Genomic DNA, 27893 nt, shown 5'->3' with positions numbered 1-27893 from the left:
AAAATCTTGATGGAGTATTATGTGTGAAATACTGAATTCAGTATTTTTAAAAGCCTGTGGCTCTTGGAAATTGTACTTTGCTACCTCTCAGGCTGTAAGAGCCGATGTTCTTGGGCTAACCTGCAAGGAACTTCCTTCCTCCATTTGTAAAGGAAATAAGGATGTAAGATAAATATCTATGCTGTTGTGCGCCCCCCCCCCCCCCCCCCCCCCCAGCTTCTTAGTACTGGTGACTTTATCAGCTTTGCTTCAGGCATCATCTCTCTTGTAGTCAAGGTTATCAGATAGAGATGAACTAGGAAAAATGAAATCCAGCTTTTGACTCGCACCCTTAAAATACAAATGATGTAACTCAGAATGCAGCATTACTCTTACACAGATCTTTACTGAAGATCAGCAATCAAGTACCAGAACTGAAGGTCAGTGTTTTACCTTTGAATCACCAGATTTAAAAAAAAAGGACGTTTCTTTCAGTGAAACCTGCACAACAGCATTAACTTACAACTGCATATTGACAGAGAGCCTTCAAAGCAGCTAAATACACATTTATAGCTATGCTTTTAAATTTTAACTTTTTTTTTTTAATGCTATGACAAATTTGAACTGTAGAGATAAGGTGACAGCATGCTGCAAAGTGTGAAGTGTGCTTGACAGTTTAATTAAGAAACCAGCTAGCTGGTCTTATATATTTTTTCAGTATGAAAATGACCCCTTCTACCGCTTCTACATGCCATTGTTTGCAGGACAGTATCATGAGGCCTTTTGGATAACTCATAGCATTACTGCCAAGCTGAATTATAAGTATTTGGCACCTTAGCACTAGAGCATTGTGGACCAAATCTTGTCCCACATCAGGCCCTGCGGTGGGAGGAGGGATGGCTTGCAGATAGGCACTACAGCTGAAAGAGCTGTGGGTCCTGCTATAGCCTGTCCATGAAGACCTGGACAAATCACTTCACTCCCTTGTGCTCAAATAGCCTTCTGTAATGTAGGGACTTGCTACAGCAAACTGGTAGCTGTGGGGCTGCTTGCTCACAACAGGAGCTTTGCTCAGCTCCTGTCCAGCTCTCTGGTGTGCTCTTGGTGAGCAACACATGGGGCGGTCTGATGCAGAGAGGCTCTGTGGTGCACACAGACCACACGTTCCCAGTGAAGAGGTCTCACTTAACCTAGTGTGTAACTCAGCTAGCACAGGAACACTCATGCTGCTTTTTTGGCAAACAAGGTGACCCATCTTGGTCCCATAGCAAGGCTCCAGTTTAGCTCAGAGAGAGATAAAACTCATCTTAACACAAATACATAAAGTGGTGTTCAAATTAATCTCTTCTTTCTGAAAGCAGCCTCTGCTTATACAGTAAGTGAGGATAAAACCGAAAAGCATCAAGTGGCATTTGGATTCTTAAGAAACAATGCTTGCAGTGAGTTGAAAATGTTTCAGATTCATTCTTTGGAAACAATTTGTGTGATTTCTTCTGTTTTTCTTCAAGCGTGATTCTGTTTTTCTTCAGCACTGCTTGCTGCTTGGGGTGTGTGGTTTGACACTCAGCTTGTCAGTTTAGTATTTTGAGATTGTGAGTTTTTGAAGAGGGCACATCTGTGGTTATAGAAGAAAAACAAGAAGCATCAGATGTTCGGTGTACAAAAAAGCAGAGCTTGGGAGGATCTTAGAAATGAATAGTTAGCAGAGATGACATGTATTTGACCCAGAGCTGTTGAGGGCTAATGTAGTATCTGTAAAACCACTTATTTTCCAAGTTTTCAAATGCCCTCTGGAGAAATTATCTTAATAAGGAAGAAACACTTTAACTACACTTCTAGTTGTGAAATTCTATAATAAGCCAAGGATCTTAAGCAGCAAAAATACCTACTTTGCTTTTTATTTTATTTAATGAGAGCCCACAGTTCAGAAAAAGAGAATGTATTCAAAAAAGCTTTTAAGTGAAGGTATTCTCTTCTAAAAATGAAAGATTGTGATTCCTAAACAAGGTATGTGATTACCAAGAAAACAGTCTGCTCTCATTGGCATCAACAGGAGCTTTGTCATCAGAGCTTTAAGCAGTAAAACTACTGCCCTTTTGAGAACAGAAGGGAGTGTCGGGACTGCAGCTTCATCCTCCATATTACTCCTTTAGACCACTTGGATACTGCAGCAAAAGCCTAGGAATAGTTAAGGCTGATGAACATTGAACCAGTCTTTGTGCAAGGAGGACTCAAGTCAGACTGCGGAGGGGTGTAGGCTTAGGCAGGTTTCTGTGTAAAAGTGAACTGGATGTAAAACTTGCTCAAAAATCAACAGCCAACGGGGTCTACAACAGTGTCTGCCTTTGTTAAAATGCAATGATTATTCTAGCTTAACCAATTGCATTGTTGTCAAAAGACCTTAATATTTTCAAACTTAATTTTTAATCTTTCTCTCCAGTACTGATATGAATTCACCCTCTCTTTTCTGGCTATGCAGGTGAATATACTATACCAATATAACTTTGCTTGCACCATCTCAGTGAAGTATTTTTAATGTATCACATGTTTGTTCCTGCTAGTGTCTTCAATTTGAAACACCTGGGTTTTTTTGCATAAGAAGTGCAGGCATTCTGAAATTGCCTTCTAACACAGAATTCCTAGGTGATGTTTTAACATGTCAACTGCCAAAGTAACACACCTATACTTTGAACTACAGCCAGCCTTACTGCATCAGTACTAGCTACAGATTTGTAGCCATTTATTCTGTTAAAATAACAAATCGGAAGTGTCTGCAAAAGGCTTTCTCCTAGCTGTGGATAGTGCTTGCAATACTGAGATGTTTATGGAAAATCCTGCTCAGTGGCAAATCCTGATTAGCAAATGTTATCGGTTTTTTGCATAATAGGGGAGATAGACATGCCTAACATATGGTTGCTATAAAATACCTTAGATGAGTCAGATCTTAGCTGGCAGTTGTAAGCAGGGTAGTTCTAGCTCTTAGATAATACTACCAATAATGATCTTTTTTGTTACTTAACTACTGTACTGTTAAATTATATTAACCTGATTTGTAGACACTCCCATTTGAGTAGAACAAAAAGGCAAGATTTATGATGTAAATCCTGATCTAAGTGTTTGCAGCTTATTAAAGCTGTATCCAAAGTCTTTCAAACTCTCTGTGGCGATGACTAGTTCTAACCCAATTGTAGGACTCTCCAGGAAGCTGCTGCTGTCCCATTATGTGTCCAATTCAGTTACATACCCATAAAATTTAAGAGGCGAAAAAGTACCAGAAATGGCATTGATTTGATGTGGCTTGCAATGATGCAGGATGTACCTGTCAGTAGCCACACTGGCTTTGTTCTCTGATCTTTACATGCAGCTCCTGCAGGTAATCACAGCATGCAAAAACATACTGAAGACTTTGCCTTTAAAGTATAGGCTACCAAAGCATTCTGGGGACTGACTTCTATGGGGGGGGAGTTTTCATACTGGCGAGGTGTGACTGCCTTATGATCACCGATGAGTCAGCTCTAGTCTGTTCTTGGAGAAGGGACTCATTAGGGAGCTCTCGTCTTGGGTAACCACAGGATAGCACAGTAAAACTAACAAACAGGTGGACATCTGAAGTGTTACAAGGGGCCACACTTAATGTATTATTCTGATAAGCCTTCCTAAGTCTAGGACTTAAGTCTACACATTCAACTACAGTGGCAAAGTCAGTGGGAAGATAAACCTGGCTCACAAATCTCAGAAACAGTGGTCAGAAAGCTGGTGGCCTTTGTTGCTGGCCTTTCTAGCCCTACCACTACTGTTAATGCTGCCCCAAATGTGATGCTATACCGAAGAGACTATTTTGAGGAGGATGCCCAAAAGGTATCTCACAATATTGCCTGTTTTCCACAGCAAGAACAGTTTAAAAAAAGCTTGTGCTTGTTTCTCACCTTTCTTCTTGCTAATTATTACTCTTTTTGGCTAGTCTTGTCTATTTTTTCAGAACTCCAGGTTGCCTTGCTCCTTGCTCTACAGCTGCAAGCAACCAAGGGGGAATGACTGACATTTATCACACACATACAGATCAGCCACTGAGGCCATGTATGCTTTCACTTGCTTTTTGAAACCAGAGTGCTCAAGTAAGAGCTACTTGAAGACATAGGTTTCTAGCTCTCTCCCCCCACCTCACCAAATCCTGTTTAGCACCACAATGCCACAGTTCACATTCTGCAGCGTCTTTCAGGCAGCTTGTCTCCCAAAGCACTGTCTGCAGCCTGTGCAGAGAAGTGGTTCTAAGATGAAAAGTCACAAAAAGAAAGCTCACAAGAGGAAAAGTCTCTAGCAATATTACTTTGTCTTTGCTAATGGCAGGCACACCCACTTCCTCTGACTCTAATCAGAGGATGGCTGGCTGTCAGGTGGTAGAGATATGCAGTTGAGAAACAGAGGTCTTTATAGGTGCCTAGCCCTGCCTTGTATACCATCTGCTGCTTATGGAAACTTAAGACTTGCCACAGAGAGGATGATGTTGTGTTTTCAATATTTAATGCTCATTGGAAATGACAGTTCAGCCTTACCTGCTACCCCAATGAGATCAAGCTAAACCCCACCCACAGTACTGGGTGTTCCTAAGCAAGTGCAGAAATAAACAGCAAGTACGGAAAGCTTAGAGGCAAACTGCAGAACTAGAGTGTAACCTCCTGGATGTAACTTCCAACACAGTGGCATTATTTTTTTCCTAAAGACTGCCACTCACTTTAATTCTTTTGGTTTTAACTCTTACAGGTTAAGAAAAAATTCTGTGTGATGTAGTAGCCATCAAAACAGCTGAACAAAGGATCAGATTGCTTAGAAACTTCCTACTTTGCAGGCCCAGGTCCCCATTCAGTTTTGTGCCACGCTATTACTAAATGAATTACTCCAGGGAGAGCCAGTTTACTATAGTCAAAGTTCTCAGCTGACTTTTCTGATTTCTTTCTGCCACCAGGGAATAGGGGCAGAGGCATTAACACCACCAACTTCATGCACTGCACTAAGATATGATTTGGAGAACCTAAATTTAAGAGCATCAGTTCTCTCTGAAGTAAATGGAGACAGGCAGGTACCTAAGGTTGGATGCCTAAATTTAGAAGGTGTGAATACCGCTTTCCCCTTCTCTCTTCCTTTTTTTTCCCCTCTGATGTGTTAGTCCTTTTCTCTCCAGCAGGTAAAGGTCAGCTGACACTTAATGTCCCGCTGAGCTGCTCATCCCTCTTGTATTTTGTAGACTCCACATTCTCTCAGACTAGGGAGAGAAGGGTAGGGCATGCAGGTTCTACACCAAGATTCGCAGGATCGTTATTCTCTGCCCCCTCCCCCCCCCTGCCAAAACCACAACAGATGTCTCACTGTTAAACTACTCACTGAGACTGAGGAGTGAAAATATAGGTGAATCTTCTATGTGTTGTGTGGACACAGCCTTTGAGGCCCCAGATGTCTCTCATGTATGTACCATGCTCTTTGTTGCTCCCTGCTTTAAAGACAGGGTAGGTGTAACTTTCCAGTTTTGGGTTTAGACAGCAGCGCAGCCTTCTCAGTTATGCTGGTCTAGATCTACTAAGGCACTTTTTTGTTTTAGTAGTCTTCAATTACATAAATCAAGCTCTCTTCCGATTGTTGTATGGCAGAATTTTGCATTACCATATATAAGCATAACATGATTTGCAAACTTCACAAAGATGCAGGGTAATCTCTTTGAATACCTGGTAATTTACAGGTTATGCTATGACTTGCCCAGTTTCCTGAAATAGTGACTATCAAGTGAACCACTCTGAATCCCTTTCTTCCCTCCAAAACCCAAGATAAATCAGCAAGCTTGGTCAGTGGGCACAAAGAATTGAACAGCAGCAATGAAGGGCTCTGCACTAGGAAATCCAGTACTACAGAATGCAGTACTTACACTGACAGTATTTACAGGACTGTGAACTGAACCTTGGTGTGAAAATAGACACAAAAGCTTTTCCTCCATCCTGTTTAGCCAGCACAAAGGCTGCTTTGAATGACTTTGAACAATTTGATTTTGTCTGTATATGTGGTTTTATTAACAACACTGCTCTCTTCCTGAGATTAATTCATTACATCAATAGAAAACTCAGTAAGAAATCCGTATCTGCACTATTCAGGTATGTCACACATTCCTCCTTTGATGCTGAGAAGCTTGCAACAGCATGAAGTGGGCTTTGCTTTAAGCTTTAAACTAAAGTGTTTTTCTATTCTTTACTATATCCTTTATATATGTCAGAAAAAAAAATAAATCACAGTAGAAGTCTGGTTTCCCCCCTGCTATTAAGAAACACATCATACCATGTTTGCCTTGCTGCAGGTCCACTGCCCGATAGGCTTGGATGCTTTACATGGTCACAGCAACAGACTTCCATGACTTTATGATCCTTATGTTCTAACCAGCTGATGGCTTTCCCAAACTCATGCCCCTTTCAGAGAGCTGTTCAGAAGTAGAGGCTTACGTCCTACCTACCCTAAGCCCCAGATCCATAATGTCCCTACAGGCCTACAGCTCACAAGTCACTAAAATTTAGCATATCTGAGGTAAGGCTTAAACCCACCACTGAACCGAGTGTCAACTGTTCTCATCTGCTCAACTAACATAGGAAGGAAAAACAGTAAGCACAGCAGCAAGGCCACAAGGAGACAATCTGCCTGCAAACATAACCAAAATATGAAGGGTGGGGGAAAGTGAGCTGAGAAAGAGTAAAGTCTGTTAGAGGACAGATAGTTGTGGCAGAAATTAGCCTTAAGCTCATAAATGAGGTGTAGATTTGAACATTTCTAAGCAGTTAAGCTGTTATAAAACACGCTCATAAGAAAACTACACAGATGAACTTAATTTCTGGTGCTTGAGTTGTGCTCTTTGTGCCACAAGATAAGGTTGATAGTATGAAAGATCCTTTTGAGATGAGTCTACAGCCTTTCTCCTACTCAAAAGTAATGGATGTATGTATATCTTCTGCATATTTTTTTTTTAACACGTGTTTTAGTCACGTCTAAGGGAGATGAAATCATTAAAGGTAAGTGAAGAATATCCCTTCAGGGCATTTCCAGCATATTATGGAAGTCTGTCTTCAGGACTGGTGAAGAAGGTCATAGAAGGAGAAAGGTTATTCCGTTCTCTTAGGGCAAGGAAAAGAATGAGTGAGCTTACTACACAGCAGCCGCGGAGATGCAAAAATCCTGGAAGCTTACTTTTTTGAGTTGCTAAGCCAGACATTAAAGCAGATACAGTGAACCCTGATAAAGAGGTCTTTGGGCCTGTGACCTATTCACTCTTATACAAGATCATACGTTTCCTACACAGTAAGTGCTGAATACCAAACCTAAAAATAACTAACAAAAAAATGACACCACTAAACTGACAGGAAATGTAAAAACTTTCCAAATGAGAGCCATCGAACCTGATGAAACACAGTCATGTTCCTGGTATGATGTGCATTTGTAATGCCTTCTAGGCGTACGCAGTATAGCAGCATTGTAATCTTTATGCCCCAAGGTAAATGTACATGGAACAGAACAATAGCTTGCTCAGAATCTACAGTGAAGTACTAGCTAAAAATAGAAATATATTTAATTTCCAAAATCAGAAGCAGATAGATATAAATTCAAGGTTTAAGTTTTGCTCAGAGTATCATACCTATTACTCAGTCTTCTATAAGCTTATCTTTTGGTAAGGTCTTGCCCCTTCTTTGCATATGTAACAAGTAAAAAGTTTTCCATCATGGTACAACACCAATGTACCTTCTATCCAGATTACATCATGCATTCTTATGAATTTGATATCAGACATGCTCTGATCACAATGGGTATTTTTTTCCTATTGCATACTTAGAAAAATGCATAGCTTTAACTCTGCATTAAAGGCTTTCCTCATTCTAAACTGTTGCTTTTACAAGTTGTACTGAACATAACTTCCCATTACAAGGTAAGTTAGGAAAAGTGAAGCATCACCTAAATAAACTCTACTGCACAATGAAGCTTCCAGGGAAAAGCTGCATGGGCTTCTGTGTGTTGGGGGCAATCAACATATTTATCCTGATTATCATGAAGGAACTACACAGCAATAAACTGAGTGCAGAGTTCCCTTTTGGTGTCTAATTACAGAAACAAAACAAAGGGAATAAACTCTGTTTTTTTGAACGGAGTTGCTATGTGGAGCCCTGGTAAGTCTTGCTTCAGCCTTAACTAGTGCTGTCATTCGCTGCAGACTGAGCACTGTCAGTTATAACTTTCTTCTCAAGTCTGTCAAAGGACAGTGGCCTATGAAGTGAGAACTGTGCAATAAACTATATTATGGAATCATTAAGAATTACTAGTGGATTAGTTTTAAATTGCATTTTATGATCAGTTAGTGACAGAAGCAAGCCTAAACACACTCAGTCTAAACAACACAACTCTTAAATGAAATGACTACTGAAAGAAAAAATTAAGTTTTTAGTTATTAAAATATATTTTAAAGTCCAAATTAGTAACAGTTAGAGGCTGTTTAAAAATAACTTTTACACAAGTTCAAAAACCAACCCTTTTCTTAGAAGTAGCAAGATAAACAGGCTTTAGATCAGACATCTTTGTGTACCGTCGTCATCATTCTTAAGGATCATTGCTCCATGCATTGGGTCAACTGGAAAAATGTCAGCAGCAGTGTTCTTAACACACCAGTCTAATATACGCACCCCCCCCCTCCCCCCAATTCCTGTAGACAAATTTTGGCTGAAAATTTCCAAAGCAAGAAAAAACCAAACCAATCCAAATTCCTTTCTACTGCTTTTAAACAGACAGTTTTCAGATGACCCGTATTTTAACTAGTCTTCATGCATACCTTGAAACAACTGCTGTTATGGTCAACTTCTCCACAAGACTTCAAAATTCTTATTTACAGGAAGGAAATGAAAAAGCAGAAGTACAAGCAGTACAATTAATACTAAATTTCATTTTTCATCTAAAAAAAGTTCCAATAATTGAAGGTGTTCTTTTGTTCTCTGTGCCACTTGAAATAGTGAATATCTGAAATGATAGTAGGAGATGTTAAGACGATCACCTTATTCTGTGGGGAACAAAGGAGTGAGGTCAGTAATGTTAATACACTAATTACTTAATTACATCCTATAATGCTATATTCATCGAATCTGTTGAATATGATCAACATAAATAAAGTACTTGCTCTTAAATTTTTCAGCCTACCTCGAATGCAAAATCTAATCTTAGTAGTATGCAAAAAATACATGGCTTTTAGCTCAATTTTATATCACAAAGACTGGACACAACAACTTCGTTTCAATAATTAAGAAACCCCGCTGAGACTTAGCCATTGTAGCCACACAGAATTTTTTTTTAAATAAATTGTAGTAGAACTTAAGTAAAAATTCCTCCCAAAATTGCAGTAAACCAACTATATATAAACCAGCTATATATTCGCAAAAGATTAAAGTGATAAGTAAGCAGCTGGCATTTACTGTAAGTGACAAAATGATGACACTCATTTCCATACCATATATATTTCTTTACTTTAAAATGTACTTTACACATTTTCTACTCTGGCTGATATGATCTGCATTAACTGTGCATACTTACAAAATGCTGAAAATTAAAACTGTTGTTAACTGGCTTAGTTTTATGACATGCAAGATAGCTTAAAATTGACTGACCATTCAAGTAGGCAGTCCTTTCTAAATATTCTCGTTAAACTTTCCAGATCTTCATTTTTGAAATGCAGTTCTTCCAGCAACGTAGTCAAGAACTGTGTGTAGATTGGGCTTGTCTGAGTATTCTTGAAAAGTGGAGTAACTTGTGACAATCTGGCAAAAAAACCCCAAAACATACTTGATACAGAAAAGTGACTTTTCAGTGTCAGATGTAAAAAAAGCAAAGCTTGTGAATTTGAACGACTGTATTGAAGAAAGGCAGTTTATAATGCCACACTTGATTCACTACAGTATGTAAGATTGTATGTATTATATACAGTATGATCTGTACCAAAATATGAATTTCTATTAAGATGTAGTGAAACTAAAAAAAAATCTAATTAGAAAAAAGAGCTAGTAGTTTGTATGCCTCTAATCAGTTGTATAATGTTATATAATGTAGACAAACAAAATTCAAAGTGCAAAATGTTATGTAATTACACATAAGAAAGGAAAGATATCCGTCATTATTTTCTTCTTTACCAAAAAGCTTTTAAACATTCACACTGTAAAAGTTTTATATTTTACTAATACAAAGAACTATAAAAGAGCTATAAAATTCCACCTTAAAGTAACCAAGAAGAATATTTTAACTACAAATTATTAACAAGGCTCCTTGACAGAAGTTGTACTTAGTTGGTAAGTCATACACTGTCAAAATTCATAAAGACATTCAAGAAGGTTGGTCACTTGGACTATTCTCCCCCTGTTCTGCATGCCATAAAACACAGTCTGTCAAAACAGCAAATGTATTTTGCTTCAATCTGAGATTTCTCCAAACACATAGAAGCCTCATTTAATCTTGAGAAGTTTTTATACAGGATACTAATCTTCAGTTTTAAAGCTGATACTATAGCAAAGATTTGCTATAGTGAAACTATTTTCTGTTTTGGTAACAAAATTAAGTGCCTAAAGTCTCAAAGTGGCTGCAGTCTTGAGTGCTTCAGAAAAATAAGAGAATCAAAGGGGGAGTGAGGGGGAAGAAACTGTATTTCTGAATTCAGCTCATGAAGTTCAGCTTTAAAATTCAAACAATACTTGACTTTCCAAAATTTGCTATTTAGCAACAACATTTTACAGAAAATCCTGCATTTGGGCCTGATTTTCTGAACTGCTGAGTAGATGGAGTTCATCCAGTTTCCACTGATTTTAAAAATAACAGTGAATGGAAAGCTGAAAGGAGTTGCCAACTAGGAGCATAAAGTATATACATGAGAACAGACAATGGAAATAAATAGGGCATTAGTGCACATCGTGAAAGAGAATGTTATTAATCAGCTGAAATAATGGAAACTGCAAGGCATGCATTACTGTATATTGCATTTAGTTCCAGAATCAACAAGAACAGCAACGGAAGGCATAATCTTCAAAGGATCCAAACCCAAACATGCATAGTGCTGCTGCTAAAATGCATTCCCCAGTTTGGAAGGAGCTATCACCATGCAGATCATCTACATATATAATATCTGTATGGAGATGAGGTGAACAGTTGAGCTGTCGGTTTTCATTTGTGCTTTAATTTTATTTGAATCTATTTTTATCCTAAAGTCCTTTTTCTCATAATTCTATTGCAAAATATTGCAAAGGTAGTGATAGCTGAATTTACTTCCTAAGCATAAATATATATGTAAAAAAATCTTTAATGAACAAAATCAAGTATTAAAACTTAAGCTGAATGTTAAGTAACTTCAACACCAAACGTTACAAGATCGCTTAACAAGAACTCGTATCCCAACAACAGTTACTTCATCTTGAATACTGTATTTAGATAAATAGTGCCATTGATACCATATACAAAAGAGTTATTTTAGACTATGTTTGTGAAATGATGTACTTTTAATAAGAAACTCAAGGTGGTCTACAGCTTCCTAAAAACTTCCCAGCTCAGAAAGCCTTTACGTGAGTTACAACTGAGATCAATCACCCTGCAGTCACTGGTATTAAGACCATCTCCACTTACAGCTGCACATAAAAGAATATTTTAAATTAAGCAAAAATAGCGATAGAACACAAACAAAGGATCTTACAAGACATAGTAAATAGAGTCCCTTAATACAAAAATAAATTTACAAAAAAGTTTGATTAATAGACTTCTAATGAGTTAAATTATTCTCCATTTCTTTTTGGATTCCATTTCAGTGTGTACATTTAGCTAAATATTTCAGCTACCAAACACTGATGCTTGGTGAGAAGGACTTTAAAAGATGCTCAAAGTAAGGACATAGTGTGGAAAGAAACAGACTTATGCACAAACTCTGCTATATAAACCCTCCCACAAAAGAGAAGGATTCACAGTTAGATTTGTGATTTTTGGACTGAGGCCGCTAGTTTTTGTAATGTACTTCATGACAGACAGGACTGAGTTGTTTCTTTCCCGGTGAGAGGTATAGCAGTTACTATTTAAACTGGGAAAACGGAGTGCCTCTGCCCAGGGTTGACGATCTGGAGGTTGATTTTTGCATTATGATGCTTTTATCAGCAGGAGAGCAGAGGAGGTGCTGATAGAGGATCAGAGTAACCATTTCGGAGTGTTAGTCTGGAGACAAGGATAGTGGGAGAAAGACCTGGAGATGCATTATTACCAGTCCTTAATCCACCTTTCTCAGGATTAAGTAGGTTATATATGAAAAAAGACTGGTGGCATAAACAGTCATGACTTCCTGAGTGCTGGTGCCAGGTGGCTGTAACACTGTGAAACACTCTCTTGGCAATGTTGTAGGCTTACATGCATTTTTAGCCGAATTTTCTTCCTCCTGCCTTGGGCTTAAGAGCACATTAATAAGAACATTATTTTTCCAAAAGAGCAGAAGACTTGTGCAGTTTTAAGTAATATTCTAAATCTAAAATCTTTATACCATGAAGCTCAAGCAGTCTGGTTTTTTTGGGTTTTTTTTGGAATTGCAGTTTGTGATATTACATAGTTTCATGAATTACAAACATGTCCTAACTATCAGACCCTGTTTAAGACACTCTGTTTAAAGAGTAGCTATTCTAGCCCACACTAAGAAAGAAGAAGGTATTGCTATTGTCAGAGAAACTGCCAGGCACGTTTTAGCTGGGGATCAATTTTTTTCCTTATCTGAATTTTGTTTAAAAACTGGTTAAGCTACTAATTATCCGATAAGCAGGAGACTAAATCAAAAAGTAATTTCAGAGAGGCATGTGTAAGTTTCTAGCAATTAGTTAAAATCTGTGTCTAGATGGGACATGTGAAACATTTACAAATATATGTACAAATACTTTAATCTTGGAAAACTGTGTCCTTTCAGCATTTAAATGATGCTTTAACTTGTAATTTGAAAAGCAGTTATCATCGAGTACTTGTCTACTTTTAAGTGCTGTTGGAACAGAAGCAGCAGCTTTTGTCTGAAAAAGGAGCAAGCGCAAGTTGCTAGTTTGGACTGAGTGGTAAGTTCCGTGCTGTAGGTAACACTGGCCCAAGGAGGCACTGGACAACAGAGCTTTAAGAGCTGTGCTCTCATACTTGCATGAAATGCTAACTGAATTAAACCACAATTGTATGCAAATAAGCCAGAACAGTATTCAGAATCAGTATCTTCAAGTCACTGAAAGCTGCAATGACTCTATCTCTGAAGAAACTATCATGACTAATTCAATTTAATGATACACAGGATTTCAGTTCAAGGATCATGGAATTGCCTTGACACTCTGCAGCATCTTGAAAAGACACAGAATGCAAATAAGAAATAGGATACTTGGGACCACAATCATAACAACTGGCTACTCCAACAATGAAAAGAAAAATATAAATTCTGCTTTTCTGTTACTTCTTTCACTTGTTGCAGCATTAGTATGGAACAAACTTCTATGAATAAAGACAAATAAAAATAAGAAAAGCGAAAGGATTATGTGATTTTAAAACAATCACCTACAGAAGCACACAAACATAAAAGTTACTGTCCAAAGTTAATCACCCATGCTTCAAAGGCTTGCCTTCAGCACACCCGTTAAAAGGAAATGTTCATGCTCAGTTCATGGAAAAGTAGTACAGCATGTATCAGACTTCATGAAACAGTGCCGTTTCCTGCACACCCACTTACGCCATATGGTAAACAGGTCTTTTTTTAAACTTTACAAAGTGTTAAAAATGTCAAACTATATCTGATTGATAAAATTCATATTTGCTGGCTATTCCACATGTGTTACACGTTCAAGGAAAAAAAAAAGTGAAATTCATGTGAAGACCAAGCTATTAAATGACATCTGGCTATTGCAAAAAGTTTACATAGTTTCAGTCCTTCAACTCAAAACCCAATCTTTCTATGAATTAGTCGCCTTACAAAAACATTTGACAAGTATATTTAGGAGTTTAACCTAAATTACAATATTTTTAGAAGTCAGTCACATTATGTGGCGTAAATTTCATTAATTGGTATGGTAGTGTGCACAACTTGGTTAAGGTATGCATAGATCTAAGAAAAAGACAGCTGAATACATTCAGAAAAGATGATGGTGGAGTAATGTTTTTATGTAGTTAAAAGCACTAACTGGCACTTCCTAGCCAAAGGTGTGAATATCCTTTCTAAAAAACCCCTAATTGTACAGTACCATCCTCCCCTCAGATATTGGACTTCAGGAAAACCTTTCTGGACTTTTTGTTTAAGATTAATTCTGTGATCCCCTTTGAAAAAAGTTAAAATTTTCAAAGCCACCGTCATGTCAGCCAGCTACAACTCTTTGAAATAGACACCTCAAAACAGAGGCAGGAACACAACCACCTAAGAGTTGTGTTCCCTTCCATTCCCCAAACTTAGTCACTTAAAATTACACGAAAAGTGTTGAGAATTTGAGTGCACATAAATTTACCCAATATCATGCAAAGCACTTGTATACTCATGAAGCAAAGCAGTATGCTTATTCTCAAAAGAGTAATAATAAGCTCCTCCTAGAAAAAGGTAAGCATTGCCACTCTTCCTAACTTTTTCTAATGGCAGAAGCTTAAAAAAATAAGTCAGTGATCGTGGCAGAAGCCATAGATATGAACATAATTATTATCTTGTTCGGCATGCTTGGAACTTGAACAAGAACAGAATTACAAAGCAATATGACGGAAGAGGCCAGCACCACCTGTCCTTCCATAGAAAGGCTCTTAAGACTGAATTTTTTTTTAAGAGCATCATAACCAGGATGACTGATACCTATTCTTCTATCAGAATGACAGAGTTGCACTAATGATCACAAAAGTTTCCTGATCACTCATTTCAATACATGGAAGTGAAGCAAGAGCTGGCAGCATCTATAGGCAGCACATTTTATTTTTCCTTCCCCACCAAAACCACAGACACAGACTACCACATATATATGCTAGAGAGGGTGCCAACAAGCCTCTGAACAAGGTGCCATCAAAAGACTCTTGCTAAGGGTCCCTACCTGCAAGTAAGTCCAATGCATTTTTTGCTGCCTTTGGACAGTCACAAATTGGACTATGAGCAATTTAGTCCTCTCATCCTACAAGCAGTTTAGCTGAAAGTCTGGCAACATGCACTATGTACACTTAACAAAGAATAAAAATGCTTACAAGCCTCTAACATCAGTTCGGGTGATTTAACATAGCTATTAAAGGTTCCGAGAGATCAATCAGCCATTCCAGCAGTGTGCTGTTAGCACTATGCTAAAGTATATTTGCTCCATTGCTATGACATAAAGTCATGTCACATTGTTAACAAGGACTGATTTAAGGAGAAACAATGCTAAAAAACATGAGGAAGCATAACCATGCAGGAGACACTCTGTGGAGTGCCATCAATCATTATCTGTCAACTACTACAATAAAGCATTAAATAGGACCCTATCTGAATAGAAAAAAACCCCTTTATATTAAAAGTCTTCCAGGGTATTGCCAATATTCAGAGACAAATGAAAAATATTTTAATGGAAACTCTGCATTGAAGTGTGTTGCTGGGATTTGGCAAGGACTGGTTAGTGATCCAGTGCTCTTTTTGTGTGTGTGATCAAATGGCTCCAAAAGCAGAACAGCTTATCGAAGTCTCAGTGTTTAATTCAAAAGCAGGGAATACCACCATTGTGTGGGTCACAGAAAATGGAAATTAATTTGGAAGTCTGTCAAATTTCCATTCAAAACTCACACTTGCAAGACTATTACGAGTCAATTCCGGATTTGGAAAATCGAAGTCATGAATGCAAGACAGCCCATCTTTATGTACTTAGAAGAATTAAGTTACAAGGCCGTAAACCCACAAGATTTTCAGCTTTGCCCACCCTCCACATGTTGGGTTTTTTTAAACATTTGGGACAGTATTACCTAAATATCAAGTGTGTTTCTGAAGAGTATTAACATACTCTTCTTCCCAGCTCTGTAGCTACCATTTTGAATTGAAATCGTGAGGGAAATCATCTCTGATTGCTTCTACAAGGTATAAAGAATTGGAATGGTACTGCATGGATCAAAACAAGCCATGTGCAGCAATGTCAGCTGGCAAGTGGTAGAATAGGGACTGTTTTTCAAACTGACCCTGTAGAAGACGCTGTGAAAAGGTGCTCCACTGGGGAGCCCAGAACAAGCCCTTCTGCACTGCACAGCTAAGCTGAGCATATTGTACCACCTCTTGGACCAAAGGCAGGCTATAAGGCAGTACTAAAGAGGATTCCATTACTTAGACAGGAGCCCCTAAAGTTGTTTCAGTAATACAAGGTACTTTGAATTCATAAACAGCCCAAGACTCCTTCAGCAGCTATCTGCAGTAAACTTCCCACTCCTTGCATTTCAAGGAGAAGAGCGAGCACAAAACCTCATCCACAGATTTAAATAAACTTTTGAGCAGATTTATAAAAACTAAGTATCAGTATGATACTGCAGGTCATTCTCAGTAATAGTTCAACTCATTTAGTGTTAAAAATCCTCTAGAAATACACAAAGCCATGTTGAATGAATGAATGGGGACAACCATGCCATTATAATGTGTTCTACTTGCGTCAACGCACAAGGACTGGGGTGTTTTGGTTTTGTGGTTTGGTGGTTTTTTTTTTTTTTTAAATACTTCAAATGTATTTACACTAATCATGTTACAGGTTTGATAGGCTGAGCAATGCAATAAAAATGTTATTAATCAGAAATGCCATTCTTTTAATATAGCAGTTTTATAGAATACAGTCTTAGATTCCATTTTAATTATGTTCCTATGAAGGAAGTCTCCAACACAACTGATTAAACAAAAGTAATTGTTTTGTTTAAGACAAATGGCTAGACTGAGTCAATACAACAAATGTTACAGATCAGCAATAAAATTCATTGAAATAGACGTGCATTGCAGCCTATAGACCATCTGCCTGTACGTACAACTGGAGTGTTGCCAATGTATCAATCACTTAATAACAGTTGATGGGGTGAACTGAAACTCTTGCTGCATTTATCTATTTCATGAACCCTACCAAAAGGGGCTCAGACATTTTGACAGAGTAAGTCAAAGCATCACTGTAATTCTGACTGTTCTTCACAACATATTGACTGCTTATTTGAGGTAGAGTCCCCTCACTTACCAGTATATCACTGGATACAGTACACTTGTCTAGGGACAGCAATTTTGTTAGTAAAGTATCTTAAATCACAGCAGAGATTTTCACAGACCTTAAAGCATAATTCATCCATCAGGCAAAAGTCAGTATCGGACAGAAAGCTAATCTGAAGCATGACGTGAGTGTAGTTCTAAGTTAAAGAAAGATGCAACACCAGGGAGCTTAACAAAATTATAACCCTTGGTATAATTAAGTGGTTACACAATCATACTGTTTTAAGATACAGTCAGAAATCAGAAAACATCACAGCCTCAACTTAGCTAATTTAGCTGTTATGCTCACAGTTTTGGTTAAAAAACCCACTTGTTTCTTATAACTTCAGTTTGAGCACGATTTAAAAAGCTCAACATTTTAAAAAGAACCTTAAAAGCAAAAGACTGTCTCTAGAGTGAACATTTACCATTAGAACACATTAATATTTGACAGACGGTCTTGAACTGGAAGCATCTAACTTAAAAACAAGATGCAGAAGTATTTAACTATATCTCTGGAATTAAGTCTTCTTTTAAATTAAACAATACTAATTGCTGAAAAAAAAAAGTAGTAATGATCAGTGTAATTTGCAACTGAAATTAAAGCAACCTCTAATTTGGGGCCCTTTGTTAGCATACCCTATCGGTCAGAGAGGGAAGTAGGTATTCAGGGGCAGTTTTCTTTAATCTCCCCAAATTTATTCCTATATTCTGCTTTCTTAATGAAAGATAAAACACTCTAAAGCCCACAGTGTTGAATCGTAACAACTGACAGAAATAAACAGGCAATTTTCTTACTGAGGGAAAAAAGCTACTTCTGGTCTAGTTTTAAATACAGCCTGAAGATCCTGTTCTCATCATAAAGACAAGAATTTTGTAGCTAAAGTGCAACTTATGTTTTATTTATTTAACTTCCTTTCATTATTGTGTACTGACTTGTCCACAGAACCCAGCACAGACACTTTAATCCTCTGATGGCAACAGAAACTAAATTATTCATCATTTAAAATTTTTGTCCACTACATTTAAATCAATGCTACAAACACTGATTCAAAATCAACGACTGGAATTCCTACATAATCCAAGTATACAGCAAAACTTAAGGTTCATTCAAAAGTTAACTCTGTTAGTTGTTTCCACTTACCTTCATTTGTTCCTATGCAGCTTCTACAAGTCTGTTCAAGAGAAATGTTCTCTTTGATACATGTTTATGTATATACTTAAACAAAATACATATTTTTCTTCCTTTAAGTTCACCTTCCACACACACTCTTCATATAGTTGGTGTCCAGACATAAGTCACCTTCCATTCCCTTTTAATGGTGCCAAAATTTCACTTGTGGTGCAGCCAGATGGATACAACTAACAGTAAAAGGAAGGCATTCCTATAGTAACAAGGGTTTATCTAACCATTTGATAAAAGTGCTTACTAACAACTGAAAAAGAGACAACGGATTTGCTTACTCCTTCCTTCCCCCCATTCCCCCAACCAGTTATTTGTATCCAAATAGGCAACTGGCAATTCAGAAAACAATCTGAGGCGCACCTAAAGCTGTACTAGCCCGAGCACCACTGCTTTCAAGGGCAGTGGTCAGGCCTTTAGGAGCAGGCTGTGCAGCAGAGTTCCCTCGTGTCATAGCGTGCTCTCCTCGCATGGGCTTTGGAGGCCATGTGAGCATTTGCAAAATACTGGTTCTACTCTGTTCTTCTGTCAAGCTGCATAAGGAATTTTTTTGGAAAAGCACCCCTGTGTTTTAACTGTAGTATGCAGGGGAGACATGTTGAGGCAACAGGCTTATAGCTACCTTATCAGGTACAGAAACTGTTTATTTAAAGTGGATTTAATAAAATGCAAATGTTCTGGATCTTTGTATTTTTTTAAACCTAACGAACAAACTATTTGCATGTGTTGTTTACGCCACTTTTTTCCTCTCCCCTGAAAGTTAAGGATCGCTCTATCAGCTGCCAGCTGTTACTTCTAACAGCCAGCTGTATAACTTCAAAGGTCCTGCAACGAAAAGGTTTTATAATAATGTCACACTGATACAACAAGATACAGAAAAGGAAAAAAACCTCAAGTAAATGCAGACTGTCCTCAAAATATTAAATTCTGGTAAGATAGATGACCTTTGACTTTTGATGAAGGACAAGTAAAACACTGCCTTATATATAAAAACATTCTATTTGCATCATTAGGTCAGTAATTAATTTTACAGGCAAAGTAAAAGTCTAATGCAAAGGACCACCCAAAATAAGTCTGAAAATACATAATGTGTTCAAAGAAACTATGGTCAGACATTTCATCAAATGGTGTAACAATTTAGTATAGCCATGTATTGCTATTTGTGTCAGTTCTGAACATTAAATACTTGAAGACAACATACCTTAGAATGTACACTGTATATATGAATAACTGAAAAAAAAATTAAAAATGCCTCAAAAATTAGATAAGCATCTGAAACTCTCAGTTCATGTAACATACTATCTTACCACAACATATATAATACAAATCTTCTCAGCAAGTAACTAGAAAATGGCATTTCTCACTATTCCCATTTTTCAGTTCCCTGTGAGCGACCAGTAGCACTTCAGCACGACAGCAACAATTTCTATTCATCTGAGAGAAAATTTACAAGTCTATTGCTTTGTACAATTATTTTATCCTTTGCAATGCAAACATCAACACTGTTTCTTCTCACACAGTATCACTGCTATAATGTTCCTTCTGAGCAAGTTTCCTGACCTTGTATATGCACACATAAAACAAAGTCAGTTCCCTCAGCAATTGTCCAGGAAAGGAACTACACATCTCAGAACATTCAGCAGGTGCAAAATGACATCACATTCTTTGCAAGCATTTGCTAGCATTATGCTGATCCTGTACCGCTAAGCAAATGGCTTTGTTAAGTACTCGTGGATCACTGTTTTTAACCCAGGCTTAGCCTGTCTAATGAGACAAGACTGCCAACACTCTGGAAATACTTTGATGTTACAATGCCAGTGACAAAAATTCAGGGACCCATGACTCCTTTAAAGCTACAGTAATAGTACGTAATGGTTCTATTTGCCTCCTGTTATAGTGATATTTAGGAACCCTATTTTCAAACACTTATTTTAAAATGACTACCAAGACTGTCATCAACACAGATACCATATAGGTCTGGCAAAAACCAATTACTTCAGCGATCATATGCAAAACAGAGTTTCCAGATTTCTTTAACAGGAGATTAGAAAAACCTCTAGCCAGACAAGAACACCAAAAGAAGCAGCAAAACCAGCTCAACAACATCTATGGTTTCTTATCCAAAGTACTCTTCATACAAAGTTTAGCTGGATCAGAGATTGTATTTCACCATTTTGCATAATAGATATGACTGCAGGATGATTTTTTAAAAACCAAATGGAGTATGGTACTCACCTTTACATCACCATATTCCAAGTTATTAATACAACATTGGTTCACAGACATGAAGCATCAGAACTTCTGTAATACTGTGCGCCATTTAAAGCACTTATATTCATACAGGGATTTGTTCCAAAATGTTTCAATTTAGCTTACTTATCTGCATAAAGCCAAAGCAAAAAAAAGTTTACAATATAAACCCAGAAGAAATCACTATCAGCTGTTTCTCTCTAACAAATCGAAGTTTCTTAGGTACACATTTCAAGGACAGGCCTTGTTTAAAAAGCTCCATTTATTTGAAGTCTGTTTCCTGCTAACCAGCTGACAGATCAAACCATTTGTTCCCATTTTTCCCTCTTTTTCAACTTAATCAAAATTTTAAATTTAATAAATTAAAAATTTATTTTAAAATTGATCCTTTCATCCTTTTCAGTCTTCTATTCCTTACTTTTTATGTTCCACAAAGTTTTCTTGTGACACTCTCAAATACTGGAATCTATGCCATTGAAGTCTTTGGGTTACTCAGCTACATGAAATTAAGCACAGGTATAAGTCTCTGTAAGATTAAAAATTGCTAAGATGCTTTTGAAAGCCTGAACCTTTTAAGTACTTTGTAAAATATACACTGTTGTATAAATTATTGTGCACATACAGTGGGACAACTTTGTATCTAAAAGATGCTTTTTATATGCAAACCTGGTACATTTTATGAATTAAACATTGTTTAATCCATTTTTTGCAACTGATGGATTTTTTTGTTGCCACATACTGGTAATCTATTCCTGTCAATTCATTATCTCAGTGACATGCAAAATAAATAATAATACCGTCTTACAGTTAAAACAACTACAACGTAATATGCTTAGGTAGATAATTTGTCAATACTTGACTTTATAAAATGTACTCAACTGTACTCAGTTACTATGGAAACAATGATCATAAAATTGATCATAGTTTAGTTTCATAACTTTCTAACATTGTTACTTGATTGGCCTTACAGTCCAATATACAGATCAAACACCTCAAATAACGCAGCTGAGTAAAGAGACCTGCTAGGAATAGACTGGCTTCAACCGTGTCCGAATTTTTTTTTCTTCAGAAGTTAAACATAAGGACCTCAACAGTTTTCTACTTGCCTTTCCCAGTTTTGAAAACAAATGCCAGTGCAGTTTTGGACCCCTCGAAATTAGATTCTTAAAAATCCTCCAAAACACCTTTTCCCAGACATGCCAGCTCACAGTAAGTTAAAAAAAAAAAAAAAAAAACCAACAAAAAACCAAAACCCAACCCCAAACCCTTCTCCTGTTTATTTCCAGATCTATTACTGACTTGATGATCTCCAGTAAATCACTTTTCTACTCTTAATCTCGACTTTACCATAACAGAAGAACACTATTAACACTGATTTGTGAAAGTATACTGACCTAAATGTATACCTAAAAAAGGCAGCAATATGTGATGAGGTTTGAAACAAATATGTAGAGCCACATGAATCTCAACTATTCTTTATCCTTTTAAAAAATTGAATACCTCATCTCAGAAATACTGAGTTTTATGATGAATGAGTCTAGATCTATGCAGTGTCTTCCTAAAACGTTCAGATGGATAGAGATGGACAGAGAGGGTGGAAGAGAGATGCATTTCTGTGGAACATAGGTTATAAGCATGGTATACCTCAGAATGAAACGAAACATACTGAGATCCCAGTAACAACTGAGCATCTAAACGACTGAGCATCTGTACAGTTTTTGCATCAGTGCTGGTTTTGCACCTAGTAGTACGTAATTATACATATACACTTTGCAGTTTCTGGATTAAGCTCCCATATACTGGTTAGCTATGTTTGCTACCAGCCAATTAAAGCACACTTTTGCTTTTGGGGAGGAATGGGAAGAGAAGAACATGGGCTGTTATGGACACGATTGTTCCAGGTTCTTTGTATTATGCCATGCAAAATTTTATGAATATATAGTTATTTTATGTTTATATATACAACATTCTGGTTAACTGTTGGTTGCCATCTTAGCCCAAGTATTTATTTTAATTATCTGCTTCATATCAAAAGAGCCACCTGCACCCTGATGCTCTATCTGCTAGCTTGGATTGTCTGTAAATTCCAAGAGCTTCATTATAGCTCATCACCTAACGATACACTTTATACATCATCTGCTTGTCAGTGACATGCATTTCCTTCCTTCCTTCCCCAAAGAGGCTGTATTTTCTGTTTTCATAAATATGAAAGGAACACATTTCAGAAAATACTGTACATATTTTGCCTTCACTGTTAACATCCCACATCAGGATCAGAACTTAATTGCCAGACCCATGAGACCAGTGGGTGCAAAATGTTTTTGTATCTCAAAAAGTAACAAGCTAACAAGAAGTACAAACTTCCTCTGCACTGGATTCCTATAGTATTAGGAAATGAAAACAAGTCTCCAGTTCATCAATGTACTGCCTACTATCAATAATCACATAAAAAATAATTTGCCCCTTTCTGAATTAATTAGTTGTAATCTTCTCCTCTCCCCTCCATATTTTTCATGCCTCTGAGTAATTTTTAGTTTATCCCTGGTCACTGTAGAATATTATAGGAACACCAACATTCTCCAACATAACATTATCAATATGAAAGCTAATAAAATGCATGTCGCTATGTCCCCTTAACTGACATAGATCTTTGACGCATGGGTCTTTAAGAAGGTCTGTGGACTACTTAAACTGTTCTGATCCAAGCAAACTATAATTTAACTCAGTTATTCAATTAATTTTGTTTTCTAAGACATAATTCATTCATAAAGCAAGATTTTTAAGATCTTCATAGTTTTTAATCACTTTCAGGATTCTTCCTCCTTAAAAACCATTATACACTTCATAGCAAAAACATTGTCTGCCACGTCAGGTCTGACACTTTCAACTGCAATATGACAAAGCAAACTAGGACCACCAGAATTAAGTATTGTCTTTCTGGACAGCCTGTCTTACTATCTAGCATTACAAGGCTTTATATTCCATAATCTGCATCAAGCACTCTAAGGAGAGGAATGATTAGATCTTCAAAAGATAATGCTCTTTCAGGGATTTTCTACAATCAACGTTCTTCTGTTATAGTGGTTCCAAAAGAGTTAAGGAATACAATATTTCTACTTTGGGCACAATTTATTTAAGTGCCAAAGAAGACAATGACACACCACTTAGCCTAGTAGAGGTACCATTATGACTGCATAGAACCAAACCAATTAATCCAAAACCCATGCTAAAAACTCTGCTGGTACAAAATGCCTGGGGATCACGTGCTAGGAAGCCGTAGTAACTTTTCCAATGATGTGTACCTCTACATTTTTTTCAGTTCAGAAACAGCAAGCCAAATAAACACTGATTTTCATCTGACGATGAAGTTTCCTGTAAGTCAAAAACACTGCCGATGTGTCATGTCCCTATTAATGTAGGCTGTTCTTTAGAAAGTTTACTAAGATAAAACTCTGAAAATAAAAGATGCAAGTGTGTGTCAAAGTCATGTTTTTCTTTTAACAGATGGGTAATGTTTCATGATAAAAAAATGTTTGCATTGAATGTATTAAGATTAATTATTAATAAGGAAGCAAGTATATTTTCATAGGGCTACAGCTTCAGGATTCAGTTGCAAAATTAACAGTTCTGTTTGCTCATTGGATGAAGTTAAAATACATTTAGTTTAAAACTAAGTTTAGGGCAGCTGTTAACAGTGTGGATTACTTAGGTCTTACTTGCAGCATTAGTTCAGAACTGTCTATATTACCATGTAACTGTACAACTTACTCTGTGCTACATGACTTCCAATAAGCAAAGCTGTATGCAGCAATTATGGAATGAGGAAAAACATGACATTACAAAAGAAATCTTCTAAATATATACCTTCTCAAGAAACATAAATTTAAAATGGTTCTCTCTCTAATAGGGCTGGGCAATTTTTCCATCTGCTTGATCAGCACATAGTTGTGGTATAGAGTTCAATAGGACATGAACTTCACTGACTGAGTTCGCTCCCCAAAGAGTCAACATGATAAAGCAGTCTTCTGAAATCTAGCATGCTATCTTTCAGAGGGTTGAAACAGAAGTTGCAACAAAAATCTCTTGTTTACTTACACAAAAGGCAGAGGAAAGTACTTTCCCTACTACCATATTCTTAATTCACAAATACATTTGGAATATAAAGTTCCCAGGGTGACGAAAGCAGAAGATCCAAAATTATGTTCAACATAAAAGTATTTCTAGATTCTAACAAAAAGATTAGTCAGAAGAATACCACCATGAAGGACAATTTAATACTGGTGATGGACTTTGCACACCAGCTTTGCACAGTTGGGCCTGACTTCAGTCTGAATGCCCACACATACAGCTGCTGGGAACATGAAGATTCCTCTCTCTTGGAGGGATTTCCAAGACATTTGGGAGAAAGCCATGACCCTGCTCTTCCCTTGTGCTGGGCAGCAAAACCGGCAGGTGCAGAGAAGACAGCTTTCTGAGCCAACCCCCCTAACTCCATGCAACAGAAGTCCAGGAGACAGCGTGTGCTAAGGCTCCACTCCTGCTGCTGAGGTCAAGGACCAGAACTGTAAAGGGGAACTAATTATCCTGGACTCACCTCAGAGAGTTTGTGCTGGGCATGCATGAAAGTTACACAGCACACCCAAATCTCCCATTCAGAAGGCTATCCATGAGAAATACTAGAATGGAAAGAGACTGCAGCTGTGTGTGCTGCAATGAAATCCACAGTGTCACTTTTCCTGTGTAACAGCACTACAGCAACACAGTGTGGGTTTTTTGTATAAGGAGAAACACCTTCTTTGAAGCTGCTAAAGTTTCTTATTCTATTTTCTCCCTTATGAATGATGACGATATTTAAAGTTGGCACTGATTAATGTCCTGATTAACAACACTGCAAATCCCTCAAAATACTGTTCTGTATATGTTTCCTAAGTAATACTGGAACATGCTAGGAGGAAGTAAAGTAATACTGATCTCCTCCACAATATGCCAAACAAACAGATTTGAGTTTGCTCAGAAAGTGCTGATAAGTAAGAACTGCTTAACAGAAAACCTATTTGAGTTCACACTCACCAAATGACAACCTAAAATTATTAAGAGAGAAAAAGGGAAGAATATACTTTTTAATTTTCTAATGTGTTAAGACAAACTTGCCTTTTCTCTATTTCACACAATAATATAACTCTACAGATATCTCTATAGATACAGAGACCAAGAGTAGAGACAATACTATGACCACATTCAAACACTTTTATAAAATAAAGACTTTTTAGATTTTTGGTCCTGCAAACTCTGTTTCAAAATGGGAAATAACTATATTTCTAGCTTGATGATAAATGATTTTTCTCAGCTGAAACCTGGAACCAATCTTCTATCATCAGACTTGCTAAATAAACGACCATCCAGCTGACTTGTATGTGGTTTCTGTAGGAAAAAGAGTCACTCTGCAAGTCTGATTCATACGCAATATGTATTTGTACGTTAGATTTGTACATTTCAAGCATTCAGACATTTTCAGACAAGAACACAGTAGTGATACCACAAACATCTGAATTCCTCTTAAACTAATTTAGAAATGTCAGTGTTGAGCAATAGATGTGCTCTCGTGTGCAAAGAAGTAAAAATGCCTACTTGAACCCAAGATTCTCCAGTTCCTGAACTGTTATCTCCAAGAGAGTAAACCTCTAGAGTACGTCTCCACATGACACATTTATCTAAAGTGGCTGCACACATATAATGATGGCTTTTGTTTAGTGATCATGGTCATTTTGAGTTTGTTTAAATACTGCAGCTGAATGCTTATAAACTAATCCCAGAACATTTTGAAATGCTTCAAAGCTTTTAGTGGGGGAACCTCTTGCATAGGCTTTGTAAATGAAGCTGACCACAGTTCACTGGAACCAGCCAGCTCAGATAAGTAAGATGAAAGCAGACATTTCCTGAAAATATCTTGAAAGCTTTCCATTAGACTGTACCAGGGGTATACACTAAAAACAGCAAGTGCCCGTGCTTGTATAGCAACCAATCTTCCCACTGCTTTCTCCATTCTTTCTTGAACTACCGTATTTGTATCTGTCTATCTGCTTCATTTGATATCTTGCGAAGTTCTTTGGGGGAAAAAGATGCAACTTCTGTATTCTGTTTTACAGTACATTATAAAGCAGCTATTACTATAATAAAAAACTCTGCTTAACATAGTAAACATTGCAACAGGAAGACACAAAAATCTACCACTGCCAAAATTTTTACAAATGGCAAATAAATAAGAAATTTGATCTACAGATCATTTTAGCCACTCCATGATAGGCATGAATGTAATTACTTGAACATAATTCTCTGGCTGTCAAAGCGTACTCTAAGAAGGTTGATATGGCATTGCTGAATGTGCTGGTCGTAAAGACAGGAGTGCCTCAGGCTAGATTTGCAATAAAGGCTGAGTCTGGCTGTTCATAACTTTATATGCTAATTTGATTGAATAAATCCAGCTGTTCACTAGGAACAGGAAGTGCTCCACTATTGTGATCTCGAACATTTTATACTTGGAGAAAGACAGTCACACTGTCTAGTTTCAGGCACTTTATTTCAGAGCAATGAATTAGAATCCCAGGTTTCTTTGTCAATAGACTCAAGGACACGTAAGTACTTTTAATAGCTTCTCAAGGACCTGCAGACTATAAAGGGAGCCTAGGTCTAATTTAAGCACCAAAATTAGGTGTTATGACTATCCAACATGGTGTATCCTACAAAGAGTTAATATGGACACTCCAATGAAGAGAGGATAGTATTACCCCAACATAATACAAAGTATTAAGCAGTGATGACACTTGAATTTAATACAGCAGTAATGATAATAGTTATTCTGCCCAGTAGCATAACAAAAAAAGGGTTGGGGCACTCTGAAAGTGCACTGTGAAGTTAGGTGCACTGTTTGAGTCCTCAACACACGCTGGCCATATATGAGAAGGAAGTGGTGAGCCACAATATCGATGCACAAAATGGGGTACAAGCGAAGTCCAACAGTTGCTACTTTAAACAAAACAACCCTGCCCCCTTCCAAACAAAACAAAAAATACTTGAGGTCTTAATAGGTTTTTTTGAGGTATACACTGAAATCCCATGCTCACTCTGCCTTCTGTAGTCTCTGTTTTCATACCTCTTGCACCCCGAGGTACCTGTAATACGGTCTTTCATCTTCCTGGAAAGAGGAAGTATTATCCTCTTCCAGGGTGTTGCTTATGCTACTTCACTGTTTAG

The 27893-nt window shown here is 37.3% G+C and overlaps 1 protein-coding gene across 5 annotated transcripts in view; it reads right to left on the bottom strand.

The window, feature by feature from the left end:
• Window positions 1–285: 285 nt before the first annotated feature.
• The window catches only part of RPAP2 (RNA polymerase II associated protein 2), a 49267-nt gene continuing 21659 nt past the window's right edge, over window positions 286–27893 (bottom strand). The window contains exons 13-15 of one of the 5 annotated variants that reach the window (XR_007507025.1): window positions 9648–9797; window positions 8822–9046; window positions 286–1594 (exon numbers count right to left, since the gene is read on the bottom strand). Coding sequence is in view for 4 of the 5 variants with exons in the window: in XM_049808330.1 (XP_049664287.1) it covers window position 9046; window positions 9648–9797 (151 nt within the window). In the remaining variant the exon portion in view is untranslated. The other 4 variants (XM_049808330.1, XM_049808329.1, XM_049808333.1 and 1 more) reach the window with 4 other exon arrangements.

The sequence above is a fragment of the Accipiter gentilis genome, chromosome 8, assembly GCF_929443795.1.
Source record: "Accipiter gentilis chromosome 8, bAccGen1.1, whole genome shotgun sequence".
NCBI lineage: Eukaryota > Metazoa > Chordata > Aves > Accipitriformes > Accipitridae > Astur > Astur gentilis.
Note: the sequence above shows the minus strand (reverse complement) of the source record. Positions and strands in the feature narration are given on the sequence as shown.